General features: G+C 43.8%; 1 protein-coding gene across 1 annotated transcript in view; it reads left to right on the forward strand.

The window, feature by feature from the left end:
- Positions 1–243: 243 nt before the first annotated feature.
- The window catches only part of bmf1 (BCL2 modifying factor 1), a gene marked incomplete at its 3' end in the record, with an annotated part of 37,499 nt that continues 12,469 nt past the window's right edge, over positions 244–25,273 (forward strand). The window contains exons 1-4 of the mRNA XM_083908057.1: positions 244–372; positions 2,373–2,569; positions 3,098–3,309; positions 7,851–7,993. Of these exons, the coding sequence (XP_083764183.1) occupies positions 2,398–2,569; positions 3,098–3,309; positions 7,851–7,993 (527 nt within the window). The 5' untranslated portion in view covers positions 244–372; positions 2,373–2,397. The remainder of the gene's footprint in view (positions 373–2,372; positions 2,570–3,097; positions 3,310–7,850; positions 7,994–25,273) is intronic.

Genomic DNA, 25,273 nt, shown 5'->3' on the forward strand with positions numbered 1-25,273 from the left:
GGCGGGATGAAAACAAACGCTACGATTCGTCGCCGACACTGAGGACACCTCCCTCTTAAAGGGGAGGCGCCGCTGCCTTATTGAGACGCGTTGCACTTTTGCCGACAGAAACCCCGGCGTCTTTAACGACGGCTTTATTTACTCGTTTTCCTCGCCCCGCCCCTTTGGCGGAGTCACTCTGGAGCTGACGTCGGCGAAATGAACTCAGCTCGCCGCAGTTTTCCTCGCAGTATGGACGAAGCCACGGAGGTGACACGAACTCGAGAAGCCGCTCCGTCTGCTCCTCTGCTGGATATTAAACTCGACGTGTGCGACATTTATTTTTCCCCTCATTTCTCTTATTCTGCCATAACAACGAGACCCGGCTCTGGGGTAAGCTAGCTCCTTCTGAAACACGCTTTTATGCTAGCGGCTTCACACAAACAAACACACACACACACGGACTATTTTCAAGAGACAACCGCGAACACGGAAAACAACAACAATAACAACAGCAATAGCTGAAAGAAACTTCCTTAAATATTCGTTCTGTGTACATTTAATTAGTTTAATGTTGAAGCTTCGCGTGTAAAAGTGACGTTTGGTGCCACTCGGGACAGCGAACAGCACCGGTCTAAAATGCACCGGCTCTCCCGATTTACAGCAGCCTCAGTCGGGGAATGGACTTCAGATTTCTGTGCAGACCTGCGACTAATCGATCACCAGTTAATCTGTCGATTATGTTCAATTTTACTTGTTTGATTCATGAAATGTCGATAATGACATGTCCTGTTTGATCCATCAACAAAGTTAATCAGTTTACTTTCACAGAGGATCAGGATCGCGCATTCAACAAGCCGATATTACACATTTTATTGTAATAAATAAGTAATTAACTGTTTAAAAAATAGCTGGGAAATTATTTAGTAGTTTATTAATCGATCAATTAATGAGTTGTTGTGGTTCTGCTGCTGTGATGTATGTGGCTGTCGTGTTCAAATTACACGTGTATGATATGATTGTCAATGTATTGGTGTTACACTGTGGTTTAATGTGCAACTCTACTTTGGTGACATCATTTCTTCGTGTGATCAGCCTTGTACACATGTAATAATGAGGACTCTGGACGGATGACTTGCTTTTTGTGTGTGTGTTTTTTTTTTACTTAGACAAGGTCACGTGTCACTGTAGGTGTGGATGTGCACACACAAAAGTGAGATAAAGTGGAAACGGTGCGATGTGATGAGCTCGAATATGAACTGTGTCAATAACAGAGCCACCAGCTCACCCTCCCTCCTTCCCCTTTGTCAGGGTTGTTGGGTTTGCAGCAGGGGGAGCCACTGTCTGACAAACACACAGCTCACAGCAGTGCACAGCAGAGCAGCAAATGTAGTAACCTTGTATATACAGAAGTTTTTTTTTTTTAAAGGAGCCTGCCGTGTTCTTACTCTGTTTGTCAAAACAAAGCATTAAGTGGTTTTACACACAGGGTTTATTGTGAACGCACACAGTATATCGTGAGGTCTGGGACAGGCCAATCTGCTTATGTTGGGCGAAGAAAAGAAAAAGAAATGCTTCTCGGGGAGCTGGCACGCTGACAGACCAGACCAGGGAGAGTGTCTCAGGATTTTCCTCAAAGACTGTCATTATGCTTTTGCTGTGGACCCTAATTTGGAAGTGTGGTAGTAGTATAACCCTGTATTACAACTCAATGGTGACTTGGGGGTTAGTTGGAGAGGCGACTTGAGTTTCACCCGTATTTTGATAACTCATTGACCTGCAACGTGACTCAGGGTTGAGTGGAGTGCATCCTTTAAATTTGAGCGATTTCCAAAAGTGCGCCTTGGCATTCTGTGGCAGAACTGATTTAATGAGTCATAATGTATTCAGATTATTATTGTTCTTGTCTTCAGGGTTACACTCTATGTACAGTCCACATATGATATATGTACTTAGTGTGTGCAGTGGTTTGTGGCAAAAATACCCTATATAAGTTGGTAGTTGTGGGAGATGTAGTTTCACAGAGCTGCTAAGCACAGTTGAGATCCTACCTCTCAATTAACCCAGTCCACTAAACCCTCTTTAACTGTGGCTCTGCTGAGTCTCCTGACCACAGCGAATTGTGTGGTTTCATCACCGAGCCATTTGTCAAATAAGCACTGAGGTTTTTTTTTTTTCACAAAGGAAGGCAGACCATTTGCTCATTCTGTCTTTGCCAACGTGTCCATTGAGAGTTTATTGATTTGAGGGCGCTCATTATGAAGCAGACAGGTTGCCTGCTATGAATGAATGTGTCTGAGATCATCTCATCAGGCCTAATGTAGACTTGTCATTAGTGAAGGAAGTGTTTGATGTATGCGCTGACTGTCCTTCTCTGTACTGGTGCTTTTAAGGTTGCTCATCTCATAGTGCCCTCGCATGGACGATGAGGAGGATGAAGTCTTTGAGCCAGACCCCCACTACTGGCGCACAACATTCAGGGAGATAAAGTGTGAAGACCGGGGCACACAAACACCTGGCCCTGCCCTGGCACAGAACAACGGCATGCTGCCCTGTGGAGTCGCAGAGGAGCCCAGACCACTCTTCTACGGTGAGCGTGAACTTTGAGTCGTGCGTGATAAACATGTTATAAAAACCGAAGTGCAAAATTATGATGTGAGGCTCTCTGTGAGAAATGGGAAACAGTATTGCCGCGCTGATGTCACCTCTGGCGCCTGGCAGTCGTGATCACAGCGGGTTTTATGGTCTGCGTGGAGTGTACCCAGCTGCTTTGCTATTCAAAAGGCACCAGACTGGCACTGTGACTGAATGGACGTGACAAAAGTGCTCACCTGCACTCAGCAGCGACTGCACAGCAACGTGATTATCAGAGTTACAGTGGCACCATTTACAAGAAACCATTACAAAGTAGCTCCATAATGACCTCACATCTGGGTTGTGCAACACGTGTGTGAGTGAAACTCTCAAATAAGTCAAGTCGAACATCTTGTCCTTTGTCATTTGTGTCATAATCATATCAGAGAAAAGACTGTACTGTCAGGGATCAGTGCTGGAAATAGATTGTTATTCCATTCTCTTTCCTTTCAGACTAATACATATTAGTCTTGACACTCTGCAGGCAACGCAGGCTTTCGATTGCACTTCCCAGCACACTTTGAGCTTTTTGGGGATCGGGACGCGAGGCGACAAGAAAGTGAAGAAGAAGAAGAAGAGCGAAACGGGATGGAGCAGCTTCCCTGGCGGCAGCCCGCGGCGCGCAGCATGGAGTCCGTCATTGGCCAGAAACTCCAGCTGATCGGAGACCGTTTTCACCGGGAACACCTGCAACTGGTGAGGAGGAATGATGCACCTCAATGACTGTACAAACTCCAGACAGACACTCTGATACCAGTCAGGCAGTTACAGACTTATAGAATCTCCCTGTCAGTGTTCCATGTAGGCCGTTGACTTACATATTACAACCTATGACCTTTACCAAGTCGATAAATCATCCTGTTGCTATGATCGTCCACATGTATGCTGTAGTGTAAGCTAAAGGCAACTGGTTCTCAGTCGTGCACTGAAACTTCACTTATCTCTGGTGAAAGTTCATTAAATCTTATCACTCTCATCATCCAAAAATGGGCCTTTATGATGATGACTACCACTATCAAAATAGAGGGACTGTGGAGGTCAAGAGGCTTCATATAAACTAGGAAAAAGTGTAGTCCACGTATTAGCAAGACCACTTGTTTGTATTAATTTTCGGATCTCCTGTTGATGTTATAAAGCTTTGTTTTGGTTGTTCTGTACACACGAAGAACTTAAAGCCGAGAATCTCAACATTGCTCTCTCCCTAAAGCCAAAGACTTGGCAGAACCAGGATAGGCCTTCCCCTACCTCACCAACCCCAGCCCCCCCCCCCCCCGCCTCCTCTTCCTGTTTATTTCTCTCCCTCTCTCTCTCTCTCTCTCACTTTTGTCCTCTTTTCTCCTGTTTCCTCAGTGTTCTTGTGGAAGATGCCTCAAACTAAAACACCAGCACTGTGGTCAGGGTGACACTGTCCACTGAGTTCATGTGCTGCGTAATGTCATTCTGTGTGGGTGTGCCGTTAAAAAAAACAAAAAAAAACATGACATGCTGTTCCTTTACTTTGCTGAAGCATCAAAAAATTACACTTTAAGCCCTTGAGGTATTTTCTGCACATTGCAAGCCAAACATCCATGTTCATTTGCACATGGTGCATGCACTAACACACACATGCCCATGCATATGGATACGTCCGGAGGGAAAAAGCAGAAGCGGCGGGAGTAGGCAAACATGTTGTAACCCAAAGCTCTGCATGTGAGCCCCGAGGGAAGCAGCTGTGGTTCTTGGGAGTCTCCAGTCAGCTCCTTCTCTCTGCGAGCAGCAGCCACAGGAGACACCCAAATAAGAGGTCTGAGTAGTCATAAGCAGGGGAGGGGTGCTGTCCTAAATGATGGTTTAAGCCCGTATAGGAGGGAAGGAGGTTTTGGAAATGGACCTCAAATGATCGAGTAACAACCAGCTCTGTTTGTCTAAAAAAACCCTCTCTGTCCTGCGTTGAATATAATTCCCTTTTCAACCTCATGCCCTCAAGCGTCAGACAGTTTGATTTTTCTCATGCGCTTATCAAAATTGACTTCTTTATACTGCGGCAACTCTGCATGACTCATGAATTGTGACACTCGCAGACATACGCAGACTGTCAGACAGGAGGTTTGCTGTGCAGTGAGTGTGTGTGTGTGTGTGTGTGCACGGCTGTGGGGATCTACTGACGCACAACGGAGGCAGACCTGGGTCAGGGGATGAGGAAGTGGCTTGGGCTCATTGTGCAGGTTGAGTAAACAGTGGCAAGGACAGTCAGAGTGAGAATGGCCTGTAACGTCACATCCTGAGGAGAATGATATTCTGTTAGTGTGTGTTATGGGGGGGTGGGGGGGGTGTTTTTACATAGCAGGCGTTGGATATATGCATCCTCGTTGTGATTGGCATGCAAATGTTGTTTTTGGCTCTGGCTATGCGATTCCTAAAAATGTAAACATCGCAACGCGTGTGCATGCGTGTGTATATGCTCATGCATGGATACACCCATACTTGTTTTTCTGCTTTTTTTTTTCTTTTTTTTTTTTAAACTGTCTTTCACTTCTCACAATCGCACGGTCTGTCAGTCACTCAATAACAAAACGTCACCCATCGCCACTTCTCGTTCCTGCAGCGCAGTCAGCGGCAGACACTTGTCCCTGAGCAATCCAAGACTGCCATCGTCTTGATGGATCTGGGAGCAATGTGGCTGTGAAGTGTTCTCCATGGGAGCATGTGCCCCCCCCCCCCCCCCGGGCACAAGTAGGGATTAGGTAGCGAAGGAGTGCTGGTGGACGCTGACAGATAAATTGCTCCTCAGCCAGAGAGAGGGCTAGAGGGGACTCTCAGGTCCCCGGAGGAACGGCTGACATTAGCCGACATTAGCCCCGCCATTTGAGACACGGCAATAATGACAATCACAATGGAAGGAAGGCTGCTTCAGCCTGCGCGGGGCAAGAAGCAGTGTTAGGTTTCATCCCCATGTTTTTTTAAAGAGAGGCGACTCCTGGTGCTTTTGATAGGAGGTGTTGAAAGCTGGGTTGAATATCTTGTGTGTGTGTGTGTGTGTGTGTGTGTGCGCTGCATGCATTGCGGCTTTATCACTTCACTGTTCCAGTGAGGGCATGGCACTCTCGCCTTTCAGTACTTGTTGAATGAGGAGGAGTGGAGCTGCACTGGAAATAAAAACACACCAAGATGTATTTGCTTTTGATTTGTTGTCGCGTGATGATTTTTATTGATGGTGGTGTCTGTCTGTGTGTGTGTGTGTGTGTGTGTGCGCGCGCGCTGTTCTCTATCATCGAATACTACTCCTCTTTTGTTTGTATTTTTCCTCGACTCCTCGTCTCCTCCCTGATGTGACTAATCCACAGGTTCTTGCTATCGAGGCGGGCCTGTTTGCTCAGGAGATAAGACAGGGCTTCTGAGCAGCTGCTTTGACAGACAGCCCACATGGGACAGTGATAAGGCAGTGTTTGGGGGCGATTGTCACAATGATGACACTGTGCATCTGGCTATACTCTTGACGGCTAAATTTAGAACATAGGGTCCCACTTTTGACAGTTGGTGGCATGAGTCATGACTGGGTTGCGACAGGCTAGTGCGATACCTCTTTTCAGTGAGTGGAGGGCAAAAAGTCAGCTCTGCTCTGTTTCTGTTCACAAAGATGAATTGCTTCTCGTGTAGCTTGTAGTAAACACACCGAGCGCCGTAATGTGATAAATCCCTCGGCTTGACTCACTTTTACCCCCGCAGCTTTTACCGCCTCGTGTTGTTGAAACTCAAAAGCGCTATTAAATATTATATAGATTGACGTGCAATTAACCGTACGTACAATTGCACCCTCCTATGCCTGTAGCCTCTTACAGTAAGTTATTTAGTTTTAAATTAAAACAGAATTAAAAGTAGGCCAAGTTGAGGCACGCTGGCTGCCATCAGAGATTAAGATGTATCATGGTGAGCTCCTGCATATAAATATTGTCTGTGTTTATAGGAAAGCAGAATTTACGCTTTTTTAAATGTCCGTGACAAAATACCCCCCAAGCAAGAGTTTTTTCTACCGTGCACATCCACATTTTGGAGTTCACTTCAGTTCAGTTTTTTTGAACAAACACTGAAAGGAGTAAGTGAGTAGTAAGTGCACACATGCTGCTTGGATCCTGGCAAAGCTTATGCAACACCCTGTAATTTTCACCGCGACTTGATAAGAGGCTTATCACAATGGCAGTTTCTTGGCTGCTAACTGGGTCAATGTTTGGACACCACCTCGATAATCGTGTAAATGTGGCCTATTTAATCTCTGCCCTGTAGATATTTTGGTTAATAAACATGTTGCCAAGAAGAAAAGGAGAGGAGGATTTGATACCTTGAAACTATCTCCTTATTTTAGTGTGCTGCTAATTTATAAATGTATGACATAGGACATTCAAACAATAAATAACCAAGGTAATGACGAGCAATAAGTACTTACCATTGTTTTCTTTATATTTTTAAGACTTATATGCTAAGTAGAACCATATAAGGTTCTTTGGCTTGTACTCATAGGAGAACCCTTAGTGTTACCAAGAACCCTTTTAAAACCCTTTATTCAGGAAAAGGGGTTTTAAGGGTTCTCTGTATCAAAATGGTTCTTTTGTGAAAAGGGATTTTCAGAAGCAAATGGTTCCATGTAGAACCTCAGCCCTTGTAGAAGAACCCATTTGGAACCCTTATTTCTAAGTGTATACCCCGTAACACTGCTTCTAAAAAGTATATTATACTAGGGCTGAATGGTTACGATAAAGTCTTTAATTGTGATTTTTCTGGATGATAACTTAACAATAAGAACAGTTTCTGAGATTAATGAATTCCATTTCTTTAATTGGCATAAAAAGTAGGACAATAAATGGCTATGGACAATAAAAGGCTCCAATAAATGCACAAATATCACATGATACTGTGGCTATTATTCCTTTTGATTCAGTGATACGAGGTCATAAAATCATCATCAACGATCGTCAGGTCCTGATGAGCCGCCCGACCGTACCTGCCGTGTTTCCCAGAGCTCCCTAATCCCATTTGGCGCAGCTATCTTATCTCAGCTTCTCAATGGCAGCGATAGCATTATCCTCTCTAATCGCACACAATCCATTTGGCTCCCGATCCTGCAGAGTCTCCTCCTGCAGCGCTGGTCTTGCTGCTCTCTGCCAGAAAGACTGAAAACTCACACTGTAAACCTAAGCGAATGCCTTTTTTCCAGGAACTGTATCGTCTGCCCTGGCTGACTTCATCTTCATTTGTCATTTCAGTATCATCGAAACCAAAGGAACCGGGGCCCGCTGTGGTGGCGCCTGGCAGCAGCTCTGCTCAGCCTCGTCTTTGACAGAGGACTCGTTGCTGGAGGAGGAGGAGGAGGAGGAGGAGGAGGAGGAGGAGGAGTAAGGGGACGGAGGTGAGGAGGGAGGTTTTCCTCGCACATCTCTGAGACCAACTGGACTCCTAATGACACTGTTAAATCTAACACGGGTCTGGATTTTTGGGGGGCGGGGGGAGGGAGAGCGGTCACCGCGGGACGGAGACGACCAACTTTTATAAAAAGTCGCGTGTGTTTTTTGTTTTTTTTTCTTTCTTTCCAAGAAGATGCCATGATGCTCTGAGATTCCTTTACAGGACAATGTTGATATTTTCATATACGTGTGGGCGGTGTGTCGTAGTTTTGTACAGTACATTGTTCCAGTTAAAGATTTTTTGCACTTCATACATGTATCCACCTTACATGACCTCCACAGACTTATGGGAATGCCTTATTATTATTATTATACGACCTAGAAAATGAGTATTGAGCAACGTTTGACATGCAAGATGAGATTTTTTAAGCAAAGAAAGTGTTTTCCTTTTTTTTTTTTTTTGAAGGTTCCCAGGTGATCCGTCAAGTCGGTTTACTTATTTTTCCAAAGAGGCAACTTCTCAGAACAAAGCATTTTGCACCTCAACATCTTATCTTTTGTGTTTACTTCAGTTTAAATCCCTCATTATCATTCAACACATGAGGGACAATGGAAACGTTTTTCTTGGCGCGTTAAGAAGTCACATCAACAACTTTAATCTAAATATATATTCTAAGAGTTTCTCTGTCGTGTGTTAAACATAATAACATCTTTTTATTTTATTTTTGAAAGTTTCTGGGCGGCGTGTAATTAACACTCGTCAAACAAGCCCGGTGACTGTCGACAACACAACAACACGTCAATCAGGCGTAAAACGGGCACTGATGCTGTCAGAAATATTAAGAAAAGGACATTTTTTCCAATTATTTCCATTTAATGCTGTTTAATTACAGAACTACTGTAATTATTACAGGATTTGTGTTAATTTGACAGCTTTATTATAATTATTAAAGGCACATTGTAAAATCTGGCAAGATTTATTGGCGTAGTTGCAGCTTTAGCCTTCCTTCAGCATCAAAACTCTATAGCGGTCTCTGCAGAGTCTTCTGATATAAAAGGTTCATTCTGAGGTGACAAAACACAACAATTCATACCATCAAATCATTGTACGCTTATAATAAATTAGGTTAGTTTGGGGTCACCTATACAATTTTTGTTGTTTTCCGTTAAAAGTCACACTTTTATTCATCAAAAGAGTTGCAAAATGAATAGAAAATATAGTCAAGACATTGACAGTATTATAAATAATGATTTTTATTCAATATATTTAAGTTTTCAGTAAATTCGCAGCTAGCATAGTTGTTTACCACATTAAGAATGTATAGAGTGTATTTCTGATTCATTTAATGTTATTTTCACTGAAAAAAAAGTGATTTTCCTTCAAAAATAAGGACATTTCAAAGTGACCCCACACTATAATTATTTTTATCTTCAATTTCTTTTAATTGTACTACTAGGACTAGGATTTTCATGCAGGATTCTGATCCAAAACACCATAAAACACATTAGAAGCTGCTGTAATTACTGTGCTACGCTCGTTTTTTGTATTTGGATTAAAGCTCTGGTGTGCCGTCTTTATCGCGCGTACAGGAAATGTTTGAAGGTCTGGCACTGTGCACTAAATCAGAACAGTAGATTTCTTATTATAGTAAAGCAACATGCTTTTTCCCTCCAGAAATAACAACAACCATCACAGCCAAGTCTTTCGTTCAGTTTTATTATTTCACTCATTTTTCACTTAAGCCTTAATTAGCCTCCCAAATCCAAGATGTCCTCCATAGTATTAGATGTGTTTTTTTTTTTGTTTTTTTTTTACTTCTTCTTCTTCCATGTGATTGTTTTCAGACCTCCATGCCCTTGAAGTGGAGCTGTGGATCCACTGTTTTTGCACTAGACTTAACTAACACCCTTCAAGAGTTCAGATCGTCACCAGGGGGGGGCGATATAACCTCCTCTCGCGTGAAGGTTTTCACTTGGTTTTTTTTCTTGCCACGACATTTCAGACTTGATCAAAGTCTGGATAATCTGGATTGGATATGGATTTTTTTTCAGGCGACATGAGCACCACGTGCCTCGATTTGAAACGGTTGTTCTGAACACCAAACAGTACAGTAATAATAATAATAATAATAATAGTGATCGATCTGTGAAACAGAAATGACTCCTCTCAGGCTTACCTTCATGGGGTTTTTACATGTGATGTTCTGTATTGTCTTGATCCATGATATAGGACTTTCTTTCTTTCTTTCTGTTATAACCACCACTGTCTCAGCAGACAGACAGTCTGACAGAAATTAATCAAAAAGTGAAAAAGGACTGTAATTATTGTTGAAATATGAATATGTTTTAAGACACTGTTGAAGATGCTGTTTGTTCCGTGTGTTTCTTTTTTGAACCCCAGGCCAATGTTTTGGACCCAAGGAGCAGTACATATCAGGGGTCTGTAATTACGCGCTCCTTACAATGTGTCAAGTTTATCACTGCATAATTAGGGTTTCCTCTCGTTTTTTCTGCGTCAAGATATCTCAGGGACAGACTTTTTGCGGGCTTACTGGGTAACCTCGAGAATCTGTTACACGGTGAGAAGACATTCGTTTATTTATGGACTCTGAGCGTCGTTTCTCTGCGCGCACACACATAAAAAAGGGTACAGTCAGTCCGACTGAGGAGTGCGAGGCCCGGGCTTGCCGACCGGCGGTGACAGGGGGGGCTACTGAGCATGTAGAAAACAGGTGTGTGAGGTGCACTGAGTGTGTGGTTGTGGTTGTAGTTTCCTGCGGATCCTGAACGCTGAGCCAGTCCCCGTAGTGCCCCGTCTCACCACTGGTTCTTGTCTTCCTCGTTGTGCTGCTCCTTCATCATTACATGGCTGTTGTTCATTGGCTCATTTAAGTTGTAATTTATTTTTTTTCTTCCCCTTCTTATTTATTGTTTGTATAATTTTTTTTTTCTTACTATATACACTTGTGTGTGCAATTACTTTTATTCTCCTTTGTTTTTTTTTCCCCGGTTCCGTTTGTCTCTTGTCTGTTGACGCGTGATATGAACAAAGACTGCGTATAAAAACGGGACATTTTCTTCACGTTGCAATACGAACTGCTGTCGTGAAGACGCTCAATCATACACTCTTAGAAATAAGGGTTCTTCCACAAGGGCTGAGGTTCTACCTGGAACCATTTGCTTCTGAAAAACCCTTTCCCAAAGAAAGGGGTTTTCAAGGGTTCTTGGTAACACTTATGGTTCCAGTAAGAACCATTTTTGATCCAGAGAACTCTTGAAAACCCCTTTTCTGAATAAAGGCTTTTAAAAGGGTTCTTGGTGGAATCCTCGAAAAGGGTTCCAGGTAGAACCTAAGCCAAAAAGGGTTCTCCTATGAGGACAAGCTGAAGAACCTTATATGGTTCTACTTAGCACTTTTATTTCTAAGAGTGTCCACTCATATCCCTCTAAATTGACATCATCTTCTACTAGAAAAGACCAGAACCTAGTGATTGAGGCTGTTATAATCTCAGGAAAACCTTTACTGGTGTTGATTCTCCATTGAAATGCAGTTCCCTGGGCTTTACTTATCAAAACTTGAAGATTTTGTCCCATTTTTTTTTTATAAACAGTCTATGCATATTATGAACCACAGAACCTATTTTTCTTTTCTTTTTTTTAACGAGTATTACTCATCCCTTGTAGGTTTTGCAGTTTGGTCTCTGGTACTTTTGGTTAAAAACATGTTTACCAAAATGCCGTTTTCAACGACCACAACTGCTACTCTACACCTTACCCTTTAAGCCTGCCAGGAACAAGGGGATCTAATACTCTAAAAAAGAAAGATTGTGGGTGTAGAGTTACACTTAATTGTTGTGTGATTTTCCAGGGACAGACTCGCCCAATTTTTCATTATCTTTCCCCTCCATCCACTTCATCTGTCATCATGATCAGATTCACCCTTTTTTCAAAAATAATGTGACCCTTTATAAATAATCTGTCCTGGGATCTCCTCGCCCCTCTGTTAACGATACAGACTCTGTTTTCTTATGATCTCGATCATTGTGTTGTAATCAACATGCACTGGAAAGTACTTTGTGTGTAGAGATCCCACCGGTGGGTCCTTTATCTGTCACGTGTTTTATGTATAGTGGATTTTTTTAAAAAGTTTTCTTTGGGCTTATCTCGCCGTGTGTCAGTTATGTGCGTTGACCAAGTGGGTGAGTGAGGTTCCCAAAACTGTGCTCATCACATTATACTGTATGTGAGCACGAGTGGGATGTGTATTTTATGGAAACCGCAGTGTCTTGAATTTATATCAATTTGAAGTTTTTTGAGGAAGGTTTTTTCGATTTTTTTATTTTTCATGGTCTTTTTTTTTATTAACAAAAACGTTTTTAAAATGTATTTTCTTAAGAAAAAAAAAAAGGGGTTTTGCTTTCATAAGGACAGCCCATTTTTTTTTAAACACAAGTGGGATCCTTATGAAGTCCATGAGTTCAAGGGCATTTTTCTTTTTATACATATATATAAATAAAAAATGAACTTGCAACATTCCTTGCACATCTCATCCTGGTGTATAAACCAAGCCAAGCAAACCAAAATATGTCACGATCGTTGGCTCGTGATCCAATAATAGCGATGAAATAAATATCGGCCCGGATTTAAGTGTAAATGTATTTCTGAAAAAAAGAAAAACCCTGGAATATGCCTTTAACTGCTCAGTTTCAGCAAAGTCTTGATGATCACACACTCTCTGTATACCAAGAAATGAGACCCAGCGAAAATGTAGCATTTTTGTAAACATTGACTGTGTGTTGTCGAGACTCTACTGTGCACTCATTTTTGTTTCTTTTTCTTTGTTGTTGATATATATTTTGGTTGTTGATATACTATGGAAGTAAAGACAATTTGTTATGTAGTGCAATATGCTGTACATATGGAGCTTTGCTCTGCAAATCTTTTTTTTTTTTCTGGATTTCTTGTTGTTTATTGGTACTTTTTTCAATAAAATTTTATTGAAGGTTCGAAAATGAGTCGGGCTCGTGTTTGGGTGACGATGTCACATTAACCCTTGAGTTCTATGGTAAACTCCCACGCTCATGTTTTTTCCCCGTCTTCTTCATGTGTTGTTAATACAATTCATTTTATATAGCATTTTTAGTCGTATAGTATATATATATATATATGTATAAAGTTAGGCAGATATCACAATTAAAAAAAAAAAAACGACTTAGGCAATTATGCTATTATGCTAACCATATATACACATACATATATACATATATATATATATATATATATATATATATATATATATATATATATATATATATATATATATATATATATATATATATATATATATATATTAGTGCTGTCAAACGATTAAAATATTGAATTGCAATGAATCGCACATTTTTATCGATTCTAAATATCCCTTGATTTCTTTTTGTACCATTATTTTTCCTCATTTTAATACTCTTCTTAACATAGAAAAGTGGATTGGCTTGTTTTGTGTGAATATATATATATATAATATATATTTTTGCATATACTGCAGTGTAGGGCTGAACAATTTATGGAAATGTATCTAAATTGCAATACAACTTACTGCAAATTCAAGACACAATATTTATAATAAAATATTTGTTCAAGCCAAAATCTAATTTTAGATGAATTATTATTACACATCTTATTCTACAGACTGAACCACGCTGGCAGACACACACTAATCTATGTTACAGAAACCTGGTGTGTGTCTGTGTGTGTGTGCTGTAGGAGGTACGAGACCTTCGCGTGTGACGTCAGAGAGGTACGTAGGTGAAGCAGGAAGTAATGTGTTCCGTGTGTTTACATTAGCGAGCCGCAGGTAAAATATCTCCGTCACTCTGCATATTTTCAGTTATTCCTCTCATTGTGATACAGAGCCACACAATAATATAATAAGAGAGGCTGCGTATCAGCCCGCAGTTCTGTGAACAAAGTGTCGTTCTTTAACGCAGACGAAGTCCCGTGGTTTAATGTGTTGTTGCCGTAACGAGCTAATCCGAGCTAAAGGAGCTAGCGGAGAGCCGACTACTACACTTTGACCGGCTCGCGCAGCGTGTCTGTTGTTGTGTTTCCGGTCTATCTATATCCGGTGTGGTGTTGTAGTTGTTCTAACGTTACTAGTTGAGGCAACGGCATGTGAAAAAAACTACAAAGTTTGCTCGGCCAAAAAGAATAAATATATATACATATAAATACAAATATATATACATATATATCATGAATGTTGTAATGTTTTGATATTTTGATCAGTAATCGTAAATGTACATACGCCAAAAGTCCAGAGAGGGAATTTTTCTTTTATTTTGAAGGAGTTGTCCATCATGAGCGTAATAGACTGATGGATTAGCCATGGGTCTGAGGCCGACCAGGCGTTTGGCAGAGACGGTGCCCGTCGCCCTCCCTCCTGCTGCTCGGTCATTAGTTTAGCGAGCGACCAGAGGGTTCTTTTCAAAACTCTTAATAACTTGCTCTCTGCTCACGCAATCCACGTACGCGGTTACCTCGCGCTCCATTACTGTCGCTTCCTCAAAAGGTTAAGGCCAACGCCGCTGAGCACCTGCAGTGTGAGTCGCACTGCGCCGCGGATGGCCACGGACACGGGAGTGATTGATAACTCTTGACAGCATATAAACACTCCACATTTGGCTCAAAAAAGTTGAAGTGGATATGGTTCAACATCAACCCAAGATGAATGTTTATTATGCACTTGTGTGTGTGTGTGTGTAACCGTGCACTCACACCTTCACACCTGAGATCTTGCCGTTCCGACTAGACGCCGTACAGTGTCTTTTCCCCCCTCGGGGCTGACGCGTGGCACTTCTATTGTCGAAACGCGCCAGATTCAGTTTCACGCTCTACCTGCCGACACCTGACTCACCTGTTTAGCCGCCTTACGGCAGTGCAGAGACAGGAGGAGCCTCCCTCGCTTCGACACACACACACACATACACACATACGGCCCGGTGCCGTACACACAACTGTCCTAATCCCGTGTCTTTAAGTGAAGACATTTCAAGCCTTATTAGGAGCTAATTAGCGGCGCTATATTTATACAACCGTCAAAATGTATAACTGTCATATGACTGCATTCCCTCGCAGGCTGTGTTTATGTGGACACAAACGCCTGATCGGCGTCAGTATGCTTCATGTAGACGCACCATTCAGTGCCAATTGTCATTTTATTGAGATTTTCCGAGACCACCCTTGGGAGCAAGGGCTACCCAGAATGCACTGCGTGTTTTGACACAACAAAGATGGCGCCGAAAGCAGCGGAACGAGTACGCTACAAATTAAGTATTTTCTTTGTTAATAGAGATACAAAAATGATGAAAACCATTGTATTATCTTAGTTTAGGCCCATTTTATGGATTATTTGCGTCATTGTTGGTAACATTTATTTTTTATTTTACGATCTTTTGTCCGGAAAGAAATCGTTTGCTATTTCATAATATTTAATAAGTTATGTTTACATAGGGCAGAGATGATCGGAACAAGGGCCAATTCCAGCAAAACCAAGTGTTGAGGGTTATTTTGTCACTTAGAAATGGGACACCCCTTAAATGCAGATACGTCTGTAGGGGGCAGAATAACGCGAAAGCTGCGTCCAGTTTGTCAACTCCAAAAAAGAAGAAGAAGAAGAACACATTTACGTCACGGTTTCCATCATTTTTATATCTCTATTAACAAAGAAAATACTTCATCCGAGCGTACTCGTTTCCCTGCTTTCGGCGCCATCTTTGTTATGCGAAAACACGCAATGCATTCTGGGTAGCCCTTGCTCCCAAGGGTGGTCTCGGGAAATCTCAATATTGAGGGCGATACAGCCCTTAAACTTGCCCCTCAACTTAATTTTTCTGAGAATCGGGACAGCACTTGCACTAGAGGGAGCGCATTTCTGAGATTGAGGGTTAAGCAAGGAATTGGAATTCACCCTTACTGTACACGGCTAATTCGAATTTTCAAAAGAATGACCCATTTGACATTCAGTCCAATTTTGGTGCTTCTTCCCAGTTGTGAAAGACTTTTTTTTGTGCTCCACTATAATATTTCCAGACTGTCGGCCAACTCCCAAGGTTATGACCCAAGACATAATAAGATGACTGATTTCAACATCCAATGCTCGGACTCAAGAACACAAATATCTTCCCGTTAACGCACAATCAGCAATGTGCCAAAGACGGCCTGTTTACCTCGGCTTCCCCGGCGACTTTACGCTCCTCTCCTCTCAGCTCAGCACTTTAATGAGGAGAGCATTGGCTCAAACAATGGCTTCTCTGTTCCTCTGGCCCTCGGCCGCCTGCTGAAAGAGACACCCATTAGAGAAGCGTCTATCTCTGGGGTCAGGCCCAGGGGTTACGCACAAGTACGGCTCTTGTTTACGTCTGCCGGGCCAATCAAAACACTTGCAGAGCTGCGGCGTTAACTCCTTCTCGCCCGGCCCGCTCGCTCGCTCGCACGCTGAAAGACGACTTTCTGCTTGAACCGAAGCCACAGAGTGCGACACATTCACCCGCAGCTTTAATGCGTCCCGTCTTATGCCAAACTAAAGTTGGCGCTTTGTGTCACTGAGTGAATGAAGGAGCTCCGCGAGAGAGAATCGGAGCAAATTTGCGTTGACAGGCAACTCAGCACCTGCTTTGTGCCACCAGCCGCAGATTCTCCCGTCTCAGATTGTTTCGAGGAGGAACTCCTCACTCCTGCACACACAAGCAATTACTTAATTATCACCTGTGAGCTCGCCAATTTTTTTTTTTTACTGGGCTGTAATTTAATGTAGGGGTTATTTAGAGGAAAGGAACACGCGGCTGAAAATGTGACATTAATGAATTATTCTTAGGAAGGTCAGCACTTTCTTTCTTTCTAGTGAACAGTTACTGACTTAATTCTGCTGAAATGTACATTCATGCCAGAATTAATTGTGACTTAATTCCCCAAGATTTGCCTTAGTCTGTTTAAGATTGACGATCGTATATATGCTGGGCTTCAAGTTAAACAACGGGGAGGCGGGAACTCGAAGGCGACGTCACTCCCAGTTCTCACCTCCGAGTTGCGATGTAAATGGAACGCAGCGTTTTACCCACCAACTCACACCTCCACACTGTAGTAAATGAAATATCTTATGAAATATATTTATATATATATAGCGTTTGGCTAGAATATATCTAGCCAAATACCGCATGACGCGTTTCCATGACGACTGACCGGAAAAAAAGACGCGCGTGACGTCATGTTTACGTGTCGCGGCACCGGAGTCCAGGCACCGCTTACCAGCTAGCTCCGTTAGCTCCTTTAGCGCCGTTAGCGCGCCTACAGTCGAACTGGAGCGGTCTGTTTTGTAAACGAAAAGAGCAGCGCTACAAATAACCAGCGTACCTGTGTACTGCGTATGTGTGCCTCTGTTTTTAAAGTTTAGCGTTACTTTAGAGACTCATTTTAACAAACCGGGAGTCACGTAAACATGACGTCACTCGCGTCTTTTTCCCGGTCAGTCGTCATGGAAGCGTGTCACACGTTAAAGTGTGACGACGTTAACGACGTCATGTTTACGTGCCGCAGCACCGGAGTCCAGGCCCAGTTTACCAGTTAGCTGCGTTAGCTCCTTTAGCGCCGTCAAACTGGAGTGGTCTGTTTTGTGAACGAAAAGAGCTCACGTCTTTTTCCCAGTCAGGCGTCATGAAAGCGCGTCATGCGTTACCGTGCGTTAACGTTGACGTAAATGATGCCATGTTTACGTGCCGCGTCACTGGAGTCCAAGCACCGCTTACCAGTTAGCTCCTTTAGCGCCGTTAGCGCGCCAACAGTCGAACTGGAGCGGTCTGTTTATTAAACGAAAAGAGCAGCGCTACAAATAACTAGCGTACCTGTGTACTCCGTATGTGTGCCTTTATTTTTAAAGTTTAGCGTTACTTTAGAGACTCATTTTAACAAACGTAAACATGACGTCACGGAAGTCGCCATGGAAACGTGTCATGCGCTAACGTGCCCGGCGCCAATTGCAATCTTTAGTTTATTAAAATGCTGTAGCTAACGTCGTTTTGTTGCTGCCCTCAGTGACTTCACGGAGCATTTGTTCGACATCTGTATCGTCACAAAAGTTTCTACTCGTCTCAGACAAGTCCACCCCCCCCCCCCCCCACACACACACACACACACACACATCTGGTGCTCAGGCCGTTGTCATGGCAATAAGTAGCTAAGCCAACAACAGTGTTGCATGTGTCACCGTCACATGTGAGGAGAGGGGCTGATCGGGAAGGTTCAGCTGAGCACGCTGTGGGTGCAGCAACTCAGCAAACCCCACCCTCCTCCTCCTCCTCCTCCTCCTCCTCCTCCTCTTTTCTGCTGTGACTGAATGCAGCTGACCTCCTCTGGCAAAGAACCCAGCCCCAAACCCCCACCTCCTCCTCCTCCTCCTCCAGCCTGCTCTGCTCAGCCATCCCATCACAGCTGGGAGGAGAGAGCATGCAGAAACAGATCTGTTAACACTTGGTAGCTGATAATCAAATAAACAATCTGACTTGTTGCTATTGCAACTGGACCATTTTTTTTTTTTTACAGTTTTAAAACTCCCCTGTTTTGGGACTAAACCCAGACGACTTTTAATATACATGTTAGTCCAAAGCATGTTATCAGAATTGGACTAAAACACCCAGATAATGAGATTAGGAGTCTAAGCTATGACTGCACTGTTTTCCTTGAGTCGTACTACACGCTCAGGAGAACCATATAAGGTTCTTCAGCTTGTCTACATAGGAGAACCCTTTTTGGCTCCAGGTGGAAGCCTTTTGCAGGGTTCCACCAAGTACCCTTTATTCAGGAAAGGGGTTTTAAAGGGTTCTCTGGATCAAAATGGTTCTTACTGGAACCATTAGGGTTACCAAGGGTTCTTCAGAAACAAATGGTTCCAGGTAGAACCTCAGCCCTTGTAGAAGGACCCTTTTGGAACCCTTATTTCTAAGAGTGTAGAGTCAGACTCAAGTTCCCCTCATTAATAATAAGAATGGGAATAGAAACACAAACATGGTGAAATTCAAGCTTAAAGCTTAGTATTTAAAAGTATTTGCTGCTTTTAAGTTCATGTCAGGTTGGTAAAACTCTAACATACTTATACTTACTTGTACCAGGACAAGAGCAGTCGCTACAAACTTAGCTCAACTTTAAAAAAAAAACAGTGTCTGAAAACATAATAATCCAGACTACGCTGCACTCAAGAGTTCCCCTTTGTTTACCAAGAGCAACCCAGCAGAGCGCAGTGCTTTGTTGAGCTGCAGTCACTGCTGGCCTCACAGCTGTGACACACACATTCACACACACACACACACACACACACACACACACAGAAATCTGACTCACAAACACTGGCAGTATCCTGTGGTCAAGGGGAGGGATTTAAGTCCTCTGAGCACAGCGCATGAACCTGCTGAACTTGTCTTTACCAGCTCCTGCTGGCCATTGTCGCCCCCCCTCCTCCCTCCTCCTCCCTCCTCCCTCCTCCTCCTCCCTCCTCCCTCCTCGCTCTACACTTTCCAACTTTATCACGTTTTTAAAATCTCGATCTCTTATGCGGCGCCATTTGGACCCAATTACAAGATACACCCCGTGAGCGTGCACACAGCAGGCCGTGTGTGAAAAGCATCTCGCACGCTACTAGGAAGACGCTAAAAGATGATGAAGGGAGGGGGGGGGGGGGTCACTCAAAAGATATAAACAAAGCGGGGTCATTGTTGGGAACTAATTGGGTTCCTGTAGAAAGATATAGAAAAGAAATAATAACACAAAGTCACTGTGCGTTTTTTTCCCGAGGACACACTACAGGGCCTGAGGTGTGCAGTAATGAGGGTTGAAGTGCTCGCTTCGTGCCCAGTTTCCAGAAGCAGCGTGTGCACGTATTCGCTCCAGAACCAGGCCAGTTCAGCGGGTGCAACCTTCCCCGGCACGTTGGCCCGGCGCCAGAGAACGTCAGGAGAGGCAAAGCCTGTCTTGTTAGTGCGACTCACCTTGATAACAGCAGTGTGTAGAGAGAGAGAGAGAGGGATGAGGCCGAGGAAGAAAAACAAGCAGAGCACCAGGGGTGGGGCTCTGGGACAATTGTGTGTGTGTGTGTGTGTGTGTGTGTGTGTGTGTCTGTTTAGGTTGGAGTGCGTGTGTCTGCTCACGCAATGGACCTCCTCCAAACAGTAACAACTGCAAAAACACTGGGCAGAGTGTTAAACTCAGAGCAGTTTTTCCAATCTCATGTTTCACAACAGAGAACCAGGTCCTCCCTCCTTCTCTCTCTCTCTCTCTACTCTCTACTTCTTTTTCCTCTTACCTCCCATCCCCCACTCTATGCTCTACTCTTTCCCCTCCCTTCTCTTTCTCACATATTGGCCCTCTGTTTTTCTGCACTCCTTTTCTATCCGTTTGTCTATCACACACACTTCTCACTCCCGAGCTCCGATATAAATGGAACGCAGCGTTTTCCCCACCAACTCATCTTATATATATATATATAACGCATGTTACCGCGTGACAAACGTTTCCATGACGACTGACCAGAAAAAACGACGCGTGTGACGACATGTTTACGTGCCGCGGCACCAGAGTCCAGGCACAGTCTGTTTACCAGTTAGCTCCGTTAGCTCCTTTAGCGCCGCTAGCGTGCAGTTGAACTGGAGCGGTCTATTTTATTTTTTATATATAATATTATATATAAACTTTAAAAAAAAAAAAAGTTTATCGTTACTTTTAAATGTTAGCGTTAGCGTAACTGGAGCGGTCTGTTTATTAAACGGAAAGAGCATAGCTCTATAAATAACCAGTGTGCCTCTGTTTTTAAAGTTTAGCGTTACTTTAGAGACTCATTTTAGCAATCGGTAGTCACGTAAACACGACGTCACTCGCGTCTTTCCCCCAGTCAGTCGCCATGGAAACGCGCCATGCGCTAACGTTAACAAAGTCATGTTTACGTGCCGCGGCACCAGAGTCCAGGCACCGTTTACCAGTTAGCTCCATTATAGCTCCTTTAGCGCGGTTAGCGCTCCTACAGTCGAAACTGGAGCGGTCTGTTTATTAAACGAAAAGAGCAGCGCTACAAATAACCAGCGTAGCTGTGTGCTGCGTATGTGCGCCTCTGTTTTTAAAGTTTAGCGTTACTTTAGAGACTCATTTTAACAAAATCGGGAGTCACGTAAACATGACGTCACGGGCGTCTTTTTCCTGGTCAGTCGTCACGGAAACACGTCATGCGTTAACGTTGGCGTCGCGTTTACGTGCCGCGTCAGCGGAGTCCGGGCACCGTTTACCAGTTAGCTCCGTTAGCTGCATTAGCTCCTTTAGCACCGCACTCTATGCACTCTGTGCACTCTATGCACTACTCTTTCCCCTCCCTTCTTTTTCTCACATATTGGCCCTGTTTTTCTGCACTCCTTTTCTATCCGTTTGTCTATCACACACATGCACGCACACACACACACACACATGCACGTGCACACCCCCACTATCCTTTTCCTCTGACTGACAGTGCTGATTTACTCCAGGTTTGGCAAGCTGCCAGCTCATCTCAAACAATTGCATGAGCTACAGGGGCCGGCTGGTGGAGCCAAGTTTGGCTGGCGATAAACAAAGTCATAGTTTGGCTCCTCCCCCCTCTCCTCTCTCCTCTACCTCTTATTATTACCATTCCTAAAATGACCAACTCGAACTCTAATAATTTCATCCCCGTCTCCCTCTCTTTCCCCTCCATCTTTAATTGTCCAGACGATGACCAGCCAGTTCACCTCGTCTCGGTTCCACCTCCGGCCCAAACTGTCGCTATCCTCGCACACACTCGGTGTGTGTGTGCCCAGAGGAATCTGGCTAAACTCCTGACCCCCGTTACTTCTCAAAAAGAGAGCGAGTCTGAGACATCTGGAACATCGAGTCACCTGGGACTGGAGCTCAGAGAACAAAACAGTGCGATCGTCTTCATCCTGGCTGCTCGTTATTAACCTGTGGTCATCTCCTCCCCGTTGATAGGACGACATGGAGCCCATGCACGATATCAACAAAACAACAGATACGCAGAGCCTCACTAATAACTTGAGGGAGCAGTGGATTTCAATACCTTTGGGGAGATGGGATAGTGGATTATTGTCAAATCTGTGATGAAGCTCTAATTATATTTCTGTTTTTCAAAAACAGCGTACTTTTTTTTTTTTGTTGTCTGGAGTTTTTGGCACAAGTGCTCCATTAAAAAAAAAACCCGGTAATTCTGACAGGCGCTCCCTGTGGACCGGCATCAGGGGAACGGAGTAAAACAAAAACAAGACGAGCCATTCCAGTGAACAGATTTGCTCATAAATAATTCCCTCTAAGACAGCTGAATGAATTTCAAATGCGGAGAGAAGCGAGAGAGAGAGAGAGAGAGAGAGAGAGAGAGAGAGTGGGCTGGAAAACAAAACCGACAGCATAATGTGGAGCTGTGTGCAACATTTGTCAAGCCCAACATTTAAATGATAAAGCGCTGTAGACCTGTTCAGTTTGAAAAAGTTCTCCCTGAGAAAACTTCACTTTTGATTTAAAGGCGCCATATGTGAGAATGTGGCCAAAAACGGTTACTACATTCAAATTCAAAATACAGAGGTCTTTTAGGTTTGGTTTTCAGACATAACTGGCAACCCGTGGTTGCTCGGCAGCTGAGACTCTACTGACTGCAATGATTGGTAGACGGCGGCGGGTGGCCAAAACATGATTTCAAAACATAATTTGCAGTCTGCAAAATATTTTTTTTAATGCAAATATTTTGTCTGTACTGTTGTTGTTGGTGAGTTCAGTTTGTTATATGAACATTATTCTTGAGTCTCTGTGCAAGGATGCACAGTTGTGCAACAGTTTCCCTACAAGTACTATCATGGCCTCAGGTTTTGACCTTAATTTCTTTGCTATTTCACTTGATGCACCATGTAGCGTTGTGAACCAGTGCATGCTAACTACATGTGATGTGGCTATTATTCACGTCTGCTCCTATTACAGAAAGTTCCTCTCTTGTACTCTCTCGTTTCGGGAGAAGCTAGCACTTTGGTTTCCCCTACAAAGCCCCTGAACTCATTTTTCAGCAGCTGCGGCGTCTTTCGTTGAAGACGAGTCGATGCCTCGTCGTGGTGCGCGTTTGTGGCCTCTCTGCTGCACACTGACGGAGGGGGGGGAGGGGGGGGTGTGTGTGTCATGTGACCCTGAGCTGTGTTGTGGTGCGGTGAGGATGAGGACCTGCCTACCGAACGGCTGCGACGCCGGAGAGAGACGGCGGTGAGCCCTGTGGTCGCCGCAGCAGACGAAATCCGCCGCGGCAGACAGGGGTAAAAAGCAGGCAGGGGGAACCTCAACTGTTGCCTGACCACTCTGACAGCCACCAGCGTGCTATGTTATTACATCTTATTGAGCTTTATGACATGGCTGATCATTTTGGGTTTGACATGCGTGGACGAGCCTGTCGCATGCGTGCCAAGCTGACTGGCTGTGGAATTCCAAAACACCTCCCCCCCCCCACCTCCTCCTTTCTATCTCACTGGCAAGTTTGTGTAAACCTTGGTTTGTGTAAACCTCCTGATACTCTTTTCAAGGACTCCTGAGGAAAACAGCAAGTGCCGATCTGGCTCAGAGTAGATAACACAGATGTAAATAACCCCCTGTGTCCAGTTTCAGTGATAACAAGAAGCCTAATACCATTGTTTTTTTGGCACACACTGACCTGTGACCAGTTGTCTGCACTTGACGAGATCACAGTCTGGCTGATAAACACAGAAGTTGTCTTTTACTTGGAAACAGAGACATAGAGAGTTGTCTGTCCTCTCCCCCCCCCCGCCTTTAACTTACCTCCAGCTCGTCCTCTAATGGGTTTAAACAGAAAATCAAGCAGATTAACAGCATTAGACCCAATAAATCCAGTCAAAGGCATGATAAAGATGGAGCTGTAGCCAGTCCCCTCCCTGCTGGGTTCTAACATGGGAGCGCTGCTCTAATCTAGTTACCAGTAGCAGGGATTTCACGCCGGGAAAAAAATGACATCAGCTCTCGCACATTAATGAAGAAGTTGAAAAACAGAAGCAATAAAGTTGCGGTGGATATTAACGACATTGGAGCAGAGCCTTGCTTGGGGAGTTTGAAGCGAAATGCAATAGAAATGGCGTCGCGTAGTTCCGTTGTGCATCAGTTGGAATCAAAACAATGCTATTTTGGCAGGAAGCTGTACTACTTCAAGTCCACCAATCGACAATCGTCTCTTAGTTAGCGTAACTCGTATAAATCGATGATGGTGGGAGCTGTTTTGCAGTGAGATGCTAACCAGTCGGGGACAAGGAAAGAGGAGATCATTCATGTTGGATCCCCGAAAATCCCCACAAGACGACGACTGCGCGATGGCAACCCACAATCGACGGATTCCGCTTATATCAGGTACAGAATCAAGTGCTCACTCACGTGAAAATGTTGTTTATTTTACATTCCTCATTGAAATTGTAAACAAAAAAGTTTACATACTAGTTAGCACAGCAGTTTCTCACAATCCTAATGCTAACGTTATACTAAACAACACACCCCCTTCCAGCGAGGTCAATTATTGCTATCATTAGCTTGCGCATTAAGTTGCTTTTTTTGTCACAACATGTTTCCAGTACCTTCCATACTCATAGGCACCCTGGGGTTCTATGAGGATCAGTAATATTCAAGAAGATCCCAAGTGATGGCAGCGTTGGGAAACGAGCACAAGACGACCCGGCGATGGGAACCCCACAAGCAACGGATTACGCTTGTGCCGGTGTTCACCTCATATCAGGTACAGAATCCAGTGCTCACCTACGTGAAAATGTTGAAATTGTAAACAAACAGGTTTACATACAAGCTAGCACAGCAGTTACTCCCATTCCTTATGCTAGCGTTATGCTAAACGACACGTCCCCTTCCAGCGAGGTCAACGCTATCATTAGCTGCTTATTTACCACATTGGAGAACTTTCCTGCCAACATGGCGGCGTAAACAAACTGAGTCACGTGACACCTGGAGCTCTGTAGGGAATAAACCGAGTAACTACTCTCTGACTATCTCTTACTTCTTAGCTACAAAGCTATAGCTACCTTAGCATTTGTGTCCAGCCGTGACAGTGTGGAGCCACGGTCAGTCCTATTAAGACCAGTTGCCCAATTAAATGAACTGACTGACACTGTCACACAGTATCATTTAGCTGGCCAGTCTGGGACAACTCTCTCAAACATGTTGTTCCTTTCCAAAACAGGTTTCTT

Source organism: Microchirus variegatus (assembly GCF_963457635.1).
Source record: "Microchirus variegatus genome assembly, chromosome: 21".
NCBI classification, from domain to species: Eukaryota; Metazoa; Chordata; class Actinopteri; order Pleuronectiformes; family Soleidae; genus Microchirus; species Microchirus variegatus.